Raw genomic sequence first — 11489 nt, forward strand, 5'->3', positions numbered from 1 at the left:
ATGTGTGTGTAAGGCTTGGCAACAACACACTAAGGGAAAGTGAGTGAAAACAATACTCTAGAGCAGTCATGAATCACTTGGAACAGAAGCAGCTGGGGTAGGTGGAGTGGACTATGGCTGGGTTAAAAGAAGCCGGTGTCTGTGAGTACTTAGAGGCATCGTGGAGCTGCTAAGGTAAAGATGTCCGGCAGTGCCATGTGGCCCCCACAGGAGCTGGCACTGGATAAAAGGTTATCATCTTTTGTTGTTACAGCAACAATACACTCTGCCATATTGGGAACTGGACTCTTTGAACTCAACATATATGTTTTCTAAAGGTTTTTACCAAGACACCCCTAAACCACACATTTACTGTTGGTTTTGCCCTATACTGACCACTGGTATATTTTTAATGAAGAAATTTCAAATGAATTCCCAAGCTTCCCCATTGCTCATTTTGCCCAAGCCCACACCTCTCACACTTTGGACTGTCTCTCATCTGTCCATTCCTGTTTGGTACTCTGGAGAGCTTGTGTCTTCTGCTCATCCACTTGGACATAGTCTACTCTTTGCTCTTCTGAAAGGAGAAGTTTCTGAAAGGGAAGAAAAAAAAGTTTTTATTTCATCTTAATTTAAACATTCTTTGATAGGATATATTTGCTTTATCTTCTACCTATAAAAACTTGATACATATGTGTATGTATTTTTGTAAGCATCTCTTTAGTTAGTTGATTTGCTTAGATCAATAAGATGGAAATAGAAGTGATATGTGCTGATACTAAGAATAAGCATCCTGGAATTCAGTCCTCTCTTCTTTCCTCTACCAAGACCTCTGGGTTGAAGATTGTCTGTAACACAAAGGCCTTGGCCTACAGTACTCTTTCTTAATATAGATAGATAAATGTACTTTTGTGGTTATAAGCACCAACAATTTTCTGCTTTGAGTGGAAAGCCCACTCAAACTGACAAATATGCCTTCTGAACGTATTACTATAACTTGTCTCACTGACTTTACTTCAATGTCAGAACAGTGTTTGGGATGTAAGAAGATACACAAATGGAATCATTGTATAAACTCTGTTCAATTAGTTGCTTTGTATATACTACACAATACATTCTTAGTGTGGATTATGACCATCCCTTGCTCATATACCATCACCCATTTATGACTGCTGCTGTCAAGTGAGTGCTATCAGTTAATAGCTAATATCACTTAGTCCTCACAGTCCTTGAAATAGGTGGTATTATTTCTGATCCCTACTGTACAGAAAAGAATACTACCCAATGAAGTTGAAACTACATTCAAGGACCTCTACTGAAATCCACTTCAACTTAAAGCTTCTTTCATCATTCCTTAACAACCAGATAGACTAAACTGTTAAATTTTCCCTAAACAAGTACTTCCTCTGCCCCAAGAGCCCGGTGTGCCCCATCATTATCTCTGCCTAAGGATTTTTTTCTATAATTTTTAGAAGTATGAATATTACATGCTTCTATACACAGGCACTCAAAAGGAAATATACTGAGACTTCATTGTCTTTGGGTGGCAAGATTAAGGTTAATTTTAACATTTTGATTATACATATTCGCATTTCTAAGATCTAAAGCAAATACACATGGTTTGATCATTAGAAAAATCTAAGTAGAAGTAGAATCACCTGGGAACTGTTCCTACCTTCTGCACAGGGGCTGCTGATATTGAATTGAAGTCCAGGGCCAAATAATCCAAGCTAAATTTCTTTGCCCAAGTAAGAGTACTGCTTCTCAGGGAATTGACTGTTCTGTATTCCTCCTAGGAACCAACATCACAAGATTGAGATAAATAATGAATAGCTAGGTTGAATTTAAGAAAGAATGCTAGTTTTGGCCTCATCCAAGCAGCTGACACCAGATCATAAGAGGGTGAACTGAAGCCTGCACTTTTGAGTAAAAGTTTACATTTCAAACACAGTACAGCAAGCTAGATGCACCTGTTACTATGTCCATATATTTCAATATGGGTTCTGGGGACCTAAATTCAGATCTTCTTGGTGATGGAGCATGAACTTCTGTTAAGGTTCTTAATTAACATAATAGATATGCTGGTGAATTATATTAATAACTCAGTTTTTCTGAGTATTGGCAATATTACAATTTTAGAAGGTTTTTTCCTTCTAGCAATTATATTTTCTCCCATTTATTTTGACCCCTTTCTTTCATGTCATAGCTTTCTCAGAATGTCACATGAAATCGCTGTTGTCACTCATATTTTAAAATGAATGGCCAAAGCTGAGACTGGTGGCATAATTCCTTAATCCCAGCACTAGGGAGGCAGAGGCAGATGGATCTCTGTGAATTTGAGGCCAGCCTGATCTGTGTAGTGAATGCCAGGAGAGTCAGGGCTACCTGGTAAGACCCTGTATCAAAAACAAAAACTAAATGACAACAAAACTCAACTAACCAAACAACATTAAAAGCAAATGGTCAGAAGACTAACATATGGGGCTGGAGAGTTGGCTTAACAATTAAAAGCATACCACTGCTCTTACAGAGAGAAAGGCCAAGTTATGAATCTCATGCCTCTGGCTTCCTGGAAGATCTGTAATTATGAGAATTATGAGCACATAACTCTCTCCCACAAGACAGACCGACACACACACACACACACACACACACGGTGGGGGGGGGGGGAGAAAGACAGGCAGACAGAAATGGAGACAGACACAAACACACACTTTAATTTCTTTTTAATTTTATTTTTTAAATGAATCATAACTAATTTTATTGAAGTTGTCCAAAATTTGTAGCAAACATGTTAATTGCTTCTAAAAATGTACCTCATTCTTTATACACAATGGTTACTGTGTCTTCTACTGATTCCTTTTTCTCCTTTTCTTTATAGTCCTTTAATAAAAGCCAGAATCTTGGGTTGCCCATTTGGGATAATCTGATATACTGTTCTGATTATGTATCTTTTCAATATTCATGGCCAACATTTGGCTTCTAAAAGAAAGACTTATTCTTTTCAATCACTTGCTGGTACGGTGAGACTGCATTGTTGCCCATTACCACATGGCCTAGTTTAGATTCAATCTTGGCATTCAACCTCACATTTCTAATCAAATTCACAATCTATCTTTCAGCTTCTTATGGAGTCATATTCAGTTTATCTGCTAAAATATTAATGCAGATACACTGGTGGAAACAACAGAAAGTCTCAAATATGAAGAGACAGCATTGTCAATGAAGTCTTCAAGACACACTACCAGGAAGAAGTCAGTCACTAGCAGTGGTTATGAACCAATTGTAACTAATAGACATCTACAGAACATTTCATCCTAAAACAAAAGAATACACCTTCTTCTCAGCACCTCACAGCACCATCTCCAAAATTGACCATATAATCGGTCACAAAACAAGCCTCAATATATAAGAAGATTGAAATACACTGATAATTGGATACTAACCCCAGAAAGCTCTGAACACCCCAGAAACAACTCACAGACTGTGTGAAGTTCAAGGAAAGAAAAAAGAAAAGAAAAACCATTATGCTTAATCCTTACACACCAAGAAAAGTTTGACTAATTCTGGGTTACATCCTGTTTTACATGTACTTTATGCTCATTGTAACTAGTAAGATCTTAATGCACACTATCAAACCTTAAAAAAAAGCCAAGCACTGACAAAAATGTATTCGCATACTTTTATGCAAAAATGCTTAAAAATTTACATTTATCTTTGTTTTTAAAAATAAAGTTGTTCAATAAAAATATTGGGTACAGAGCTAAACAAAAAGTTCTCAATTGAGGAATATCGAATGCCTGAGAAACATCTAAGGAAGTGCTCAGCATCCTTAGCCATCAGGGAAATGCAAATCAAAACAACCCTGAGATTTCACCTCATACCAGTCAGATTGGCCAAGATCAAAAATTCAGATGACAGCAGATGCTGGTGAGGATGTGGAGAAAGAGGAACACTTCTACACTCTTGGTGGGGTTGTAAACTGGTACAACCACTCTGGAAATCAGTCTGGCCATTCCTCAGAAAATTGGACATAGTACTACCTGAAGATCCAGCTATTCCACTTCTGGGCATATACCCAGAGAAGCTCCAACATACAACAAAGACACATGCACCACAATGTTCATTGCAGCTCTATTTATAATAGCCAGAATCTGGAAAGAACCCAGATGTCCTTCAGTAGATGAATGGATACAAAAATTGTGGTACATTTACACAATGGAGTACTACTCAGCTACCAGAAACAATGACTTTATGAAATTCTTAAGAAAATGGATGCATCTAGAGAATATCTTCCTGAGTGAGATAACACAGTCACAAAAGAACAGACATAATATGCAGTCACTGATAATTGGATACTAACCCCAGAAAGCTCTGAACACCCCAGAAACAACTCACAGACTATATGAAGTTCAAGAAAAGAAAAGAAAAAACCATTATGCTTAATCCTTACACACCAAGAAAACTTTGCCTAATTCCAGGTTATATCCTGTTTTACATGTACTTTATACTCATTGTAACTAGTAAGATCTGAATGCACACTATCAAACCTTTAAAAAAAAAACAATCACTGACAAAAATGTATTCTTATACTTTTATGCAAAAATGTGTAAAATTTGTACATTTATCTTTGTTTTTTAAAATAAAGTTGTTTTAAAAAAATAAAGAAAGAAAACCAACTTTAAGTTGTTAAGGAGTGGCTCAGTAGATAAAGTGCTTTGCATTCAAATGTTAGGGTCTGAGTTCAGATCTCCAGAACCCACATAAAATCAAGGCAAAATTACATAGATCTGTAGTTCAGGTACTTGCTGGGGAGAAGACAGATGAATCCCTGAAAGTTTCTAGCCTGATAGCCTAGCCAATCCTAAAATTAATAAAAATCGAGGAGAGAGATGGGGGAGGGAGAGACAGAGAGAGAGAGAGACAGAGAGAGAGACAGAGACAGACAGAGACAGAGAGATAGGGACAGTGAGGGAGAGAGAATAGAGGTAGTGGAACACTCACTTGTGCACATTACCCAATATGCATACATAACTACTTATATTACATACATGTACACACTATATACATGCATACACTTAAAATACTCATTAAAGAAAAGGAAAGGAGTAAATGAGCTTCAAATTGATTTTACACTATATACATGCATACACTTAAAATACACACATTAAAAAAAGAAAAGGAAAGAAGGAAATGAGCTTCAAATTGATTTTCTCCCAATCTAAAAAAAATGGTGGCCTGGTTTTATTATCAGCTATGCTTTATGACTGCACAGAGACTTTTGAGGAATGTGCTTTCAGCATAATGAACTCGCAGGATTATAGATTTAGAGAAGAAAAAGAACACACACACACTAACACACAAAACCCACAAAATTACCATTTTTGTATAGCTTTCTTCTCCTTCTTCTTCTCCTTCTTCTCCTTCTCCTCCTCCTTCTCCTCCTCCTCCTCCTTCTTCTTTTTCTTTTTCTTCTTTTGAAGGAGTTGCAAAAAATCTTGCAGAATTAATACTATTTTTTTGTGGAGAGAGAAAGCTGGTTTGATTGCTAAGACAAAAAAAATACAGATGAGGTCAATGCAATGTCTTACAGCTGCTTTGAAACATAGCCAGGAACAGACAGAGACCTGTGGGATTTGAGCCCTCTCCTTCCAGATATAGCTTCCTTTTGACCCAAACAATTCTAGAAGAAGACACTTCCCAGCAGCCCTGTCCCACTCTGGAGCAAATGCTTCCCAACTGCTTTTCTGTAAACCTTCCAAGTAACATAGACAAATGCATTTATTTAGCAAACAACAAATTAACAAAAATTCCCCAAAGTAATAATGGTACCTAGTTGTCAGAATAAAAACAAATACTCCAAAGCAAAATCTAATTAACCAACCAAACAACAAAAAACCCTCCCCACTTCCTTAATGTATTTTTGTTTCTAAACTAGACAGGAGAAATAAGAAAGTGTACTCATCATCTGACAAAATAAAAAGAGACAATATATAATTTCCCTCTTCCCCCTAAGACATAAGAACAGGATAAGTGTATCTGCAGTTTGGCTTGGAAATAAAGCTCTCTGAAGAATTCTTTACATTGTTAGCCTCTCCACATGGGTAGGGTGGTATATGCTTTTACCTTTATTTGATCCCAGAACTTGGTACAAAGAGACAGAAAGATTTCTGGGAGTTCAAGGGGCCTTCCTGGTCTAGATTGTGAGCTCCAGGCCAACCAGTCCCTATCTCAAAAAAGGTTCCATGTCCTGTGGCATTTATTGTGTGACTGGAAATTCCTGAATTAACCTGAGATTCAGAAAACGCACCTTCAAGAAAGTAAGATGAGCAGGCACCGATGTGTTCAGGTTTATTTATCCAGGTTATACGCTATCCCACTTTCTCTAAAAATTCTTTTCTCAGAAATGATTCATTAAGTTAAGCTTCTAGAACCCTAGTTAGTAGTGCTATCTGTGTACTCTGTGGCAGGAGTAATTCCAGTCTGACAGAATGCCATAATTTTGTCTCCCTTGAATATCTGCATTTGGATCAAGAAAGAGTCTATCTTTATTGATGCTGGAATTGAAACATGCAAACAAGTCTGGAGTATGTGATAATTTTTGTTGTCAATGTGACTACATCTGGAATCAACTAAAAACAAAGTAGCTGGGCCTACTCAAGAGACGTCTTTATTGGATCATTGAGAGGGAAAGATCTACCCTAAATCTGCAACACCTTCTGACAACATCTCACATAAAAAATGTGGAAGATAAAAGCTTTTGCCTTTTGCTTGCTTGCCTTTCTTCTCACTGACAATTTCATCTATCTTATTCCTGGGGCATTCCTTCATTGGTGTTATAACCTACTTCGATGGGATTCTGATGTAGACTGAAGATCAGTATCCCTCTGGGAATTCCCTGAGATTTCAGTACCAGATTTGGACTGTTAAGACACCCAGTATCATAGACTACTGGATTCCTGGCCTTCCCACTGGGAGACAGCATGTTGGAATAACATGGCCCATAGCCTGTAAGCCATTCTAACAAACACCACATCTAATATATACATATTAATTTTATCAGTTCTGTTTCTTTAGAGAACCCTGACTAATACAGAGCAAGATCATGTAACAAAAGAGTTCTTTAGAGAACAGGTACAGCAGGAAGAGACAGAAGTTCTTAACACTGTTCAATTTCTGGGCCTTAAAATCCAAAGAAACTCAGTCACACACCTTCCTTTGTAGTGGAGAAACCACTTGTGGCTCTTGATAGTAAGACCAACTCCTCCTTTAGCTCTCTTAAAGAAGATGAAATGAATTCTAACCACAAGAGACCCAAGGTCTGAGGCTTACCAAGGCATAGTGTGAGTCCTGGTTAGAGATGTGTGTTCTCGGATGGTGGAAAGGTTTCTCAGGTCCAAGGGAGGTGGCCGTGCTAAAAACCAGTGCACAGTATTCATTATGGTTAGCACTCAGGAACATTAAGCAGAGAATCTAAAGACTGTAAAAGCTTTCAAAGTCCACTTTCTTTACATGCCAAATTCAAATGTACTAACAGGAATTACTAGTAATGAGTGAGAATTTCAACATTCCACACTTGCCTGATTCCCTGGGGATATGAACAACTATTGAACAAGTGGCCTTATGACATTAGAAGTCAAAAACAATGAAAACATGCATTTAGTCAATATACAGTTATTGGAGTCTCAGTCTATCGGTCATGAATCAAGTGGTAGAAACACAATATTAACCAAATTTACAGAAATTTGTAGCTTCTGGAAGATCAATATATTCCAGACAAGAGGCAGAGATGATCACCAGGTTCTAGTCTCCATGTATCTACCTACTGGTCCTCCCACCCAAAATATTCTCCTTCATGTTGTTGTTCAGTTACTTATCTTCACATCTCAGTTCAATGTCCCATGCTTTGGGTGGCCTCTGGCCTCCAGGCTGTCTCAGATCCCTCATCACAGGCCTCATTCTTTTGTTTGCTTACAATCCATGACTCCTCCCAGGGTTTATGATGAAATAATATCTGTGATTATTTGATCAAAGTCTAGACTATGATCCCAAATGGCAGGGTTTTCTTTTGGCTTTCTCAAGGCAGCAGCCTCTGTACTTAGTATTTGCCTCAATGACTGATTTGACTGCATTGGTATCTATTTCCTCCACTAAATGACACATGCAGAAAGACATACTGACAGAGACCTTCCTGCTGCCCAATTATTTTCTCAGGTATCATGGGCATAGGTAACTGTCTGGGCTGAGGAGAGGGGAACACATGAATAAAGTCCCTAACGAGGAAGGTTCTCCTAGTAGCATGACACCAATCATCTGTCTTAAGGCTTTACCGTCTGTATTTTCCTAGATGAACTCCAATATTTATCCCAACAGCTCATCTGTTCTTACTGTCCATCCTTTCCCCTAACCTACCAAGTCTTTATCTCTAAGTCTGATCCATGGTTTAAAATCAAAATGACCTGAGATTCCATCTCACACCACTTAGAATGACTAAGATAAAAAACTCAGATGACAGTAGATGCTGGTGAGGATATGGAGAAAGAGGAACACTCCCCCACTGTTGGTGAGATTGTAAGCTAGTATAACCACTCTGAAAATCAGTCTGGTGGTTCCACAGGAAATTGGACATAGTACTACCTGAGGACCCAGCTATACTGTTCCTGAGCATATACTCAAAAGATGCTCCAACATATAACAAAGACACCTATTGTATTATGTTCATAATAGCCTTATTTACTTTAGTCAGAAGCTGGAAAGAACTCAGATGTCCCTCACCAGAAAAAATGGATACAAAAAGTTTGGTACATTTACACAGTGGAGTACTACTTAGCTATTAGAAACAATGACTACATGAAATTCCTAGGCAAGTGGATGGAACTAGAAAATATCATCCTGAGTGAGGTAACCCAGTCACAAAAGAACACACATGGTATCCACTCACTGATAAGTGGATATTAGGAAAAAAAATCTCTGAATACCCATGATACAACTTACAGACCATACGAAGGTCAAGAAAAGGAAAGACCAAAGTGTGGTGTCTCAGTCCTACTTAGAATGGGAAACAAAATAATCATGGGAAGTTGAGGTTGGGAGGGACTTGGGAGGAAGAGAGGAGAAGGAGAGGAAAAGGGAGGCAGGATTAGATGTAGGAGGAGACCTGCAAGATATATAAATGGTCAGGAAACTGAACAGAGGTGTATAGCACTGGGGGATCTCTGCCCCATCCCATATGCAGCCACCAAACCCAGACACTTGGTGATGCCTAGAAGTGCTTGCTGATAGAAACCTGATCAGAGCTTTTCCAATACAGATCTAGATGATTGCAGCCAACAATTGGATTGAGCATGGTGATCCCAATGGAGGAGTTGGTGGAGAAACTGAAGATTGCACCCCATAGCAAGAACAACAGCATCAACCAACCAGACATCCCAGAGCTCCCAGGGACTTAACTACCAACCAACGAGTACACATGAAGGGACCCATGACTCCAGCTGCATATGTAGTAGAGGATGGCATTGTCTGGCATCAATCGGAGGGGAAGCCCTGGGTTGTGTGAAGGCTTGATGCCCCAGTGTAGGGGAATGATAGGACAGTAGACTGGGAGTGGGTTGGTGAGTGGGGGAGCACTCTTGTGGAGGCGAGGAGAGGGATTGAGATGGGTTTTTTTTGAAGGGGTAACTGGGAAGGGAGATAATAACATTTGAAATGCAAATAAACAAAATAACCAATAAATAAAATGGTTTGGTGTTGTTTCAGAATAGAATAGCTAGTTATTTCCTCTGTACCCCACAAGACAGAGTCTGTTATATGTAGTACTGACTTTGCAATGCTTCTTTTCTTCTTCTAGGTGATTTTGATATATAATCCTCATCCTCAAACCAAAGACCTTCCTCAATTTTTATTCCTGCATACTATCCAGTGCCTAACATACTGTTGCATACATGGCTAACACTCTACACACGTGGTGGACTTACAACCAAAAAGGTATACCTGCTATTGACTAGACCTGAGTAAGGGCTCAGCAAATTTTGGCATAGCCACCAGAATGGGGCTGTATTTCTAAGAGCAATGAGAGGCAGAAGCAGACCATATGGAATGTCAGGAATCTTAGCCAGTGCACCAAATGTTTCCTTGTAATCATGTAGCCTATTGGGCAAGTGAATGAAGGTAAGAATTAAGTTAATAATTCACTTTTAGGGACAGATGGTTCAACAATTAAGAGCACCTGCTGCTCTTTCAGAGAATTTGGTTCTATTCCCAGCACCTACATAGCAACTTAGGCACCTGTAACTCCTGTTCCAAGGGATTTGATGGACACTTTTGACCTCCATGGACACTGAATTCATGTGGTACACAAACATAAATGCAGGCAATATATCGACATACATAAAAAATCTCAAAAGAATTTTTAATTCACTTTGATTTATCTTTTCCCTTTTTCTATCAGAAGGGCTGCCTGGGAGTAGTAACACAGGGGCTAAAAGATGCCCTGGGTACACAGGAGTTATATGGTTCATAGTTGAAGTTCTCCACTACTACTCTGCCTCTGCTATTGTACAGTATGCACAGAGCAAAAATTATAAATTGTACTTGAGTATGAAGGACATTAAGGAATTGTCAAAGACCATTTGTGGCCTTCCAGAAGGCCAGTACTTTACATTCTAGTGTTATTTAAATGAGATGTCCGGTGGTTTCTCATCACTTACACCTGGTACTTCATTATGGAAGTAGGCAAAAACATGCCCTCTGGAATGAACTTGTTTTTGTAGGTTGCAGAGCCACAGTAACTTAGTGTCTCCTGACTATTTTTATCTTAAAGATCATGGGAAAAAATATCCCAGGGCTGTAGAGATGGCTCAGTGGTTAAGAGCACTGACTGCTCTTCCAGAGGGCCTGAGTTCAATTCCCAGCAACCACATGGCGGCTCACAACCATCTGTAATGGGATCTGATGCCCTCTTCTGGTGTGTCTGAGGTCAGTGACTGTGTACTCACATACTCAAAATAAATAAATCTTTAAAAAAGTACCCGAGTCTCTTAATTCTTCCCTATTTATTTATTTCTGATAATTATAAGGAAGGAGCTTGCCCCTCTACCCAACACAGTAGTCTTAGTCAAATGCCTTACACTTTCTCTGGGGCTTGAGATTTCTGTTCACTGGGGGTGGCTCCAAGTCTGCAGGTAACTCAGGCAGCATGCTTGAGCTCATTGGAATGTAGTCTTCCTGGCTGTAGTGGGGTCTATGTTCAGAAGCAGTACCTTTGGGGCTCATGGGCACATAACTCTCTTCAGCACTGGGTGAATCTGTGGGATACATCAGCGAAAGCATACATGGCTGCAAGACAGAGCGAGTATAGGTTGGGAACTATAAACCATAAAAATACAAACTGCTACTAGTAGGTAATACAGCTGTGATACAGTTTCCAAATTACCCCAAAGGAACTCCAAATTTCCACGGGAAAACTGCACAAGGATCTAGTTAAAGCCTCTGAACTTACATGAGGATAGATG

The 11489-nt window shown here is 39.0% G+C and overlaps 1 protein-coding gene across 1 annotated transcript in view; it reads right to left on the minus strand.

The window, feature by feature from the left end:
- Nucleotides 1-455: 455 nt before the first annotated feature.
- The window catches only part of GAB3 (GRB2 associated binding protein 3), a gene marked incomplete at its 3' end in the record, with an annotated part of 99424 nt that continues 88390 nt past the window's right edge, over nt 456-11489 (minus strand). Inside the window, exons 5-9 of the mRNA XM_080909705.1 lie at nt 11106-11313; nt 7312-7393; nt 5359-5527; nt 1655-1771; nt 456-572 (exon numbers count right to left, since the gene is read on the minus strand). Of these exons, the coding sequence (XP_080765831.1) occupies nt 456-572; nt 1655-1771; nt 5359-5527; nt 7312-7393; nt 11106-11313 (693 nt within the window). The remainder of the gene's footprint in view (nt 573-1654; nt 1772-5358; nt 5528-7311; nt 7394-11105; nt 11314-11489) is intronic.

This window comes from Micromys minutus (genome assembly GCF_963924665.1).
Source record: "Micromys minutus genome assembly, chromosome: X".
Taxonomy (NCBI): Eukaryota; Metazoa; Chordata; class Mammalia; order Rodentia; family Muridae; genus Micromys; species Micromys minutus.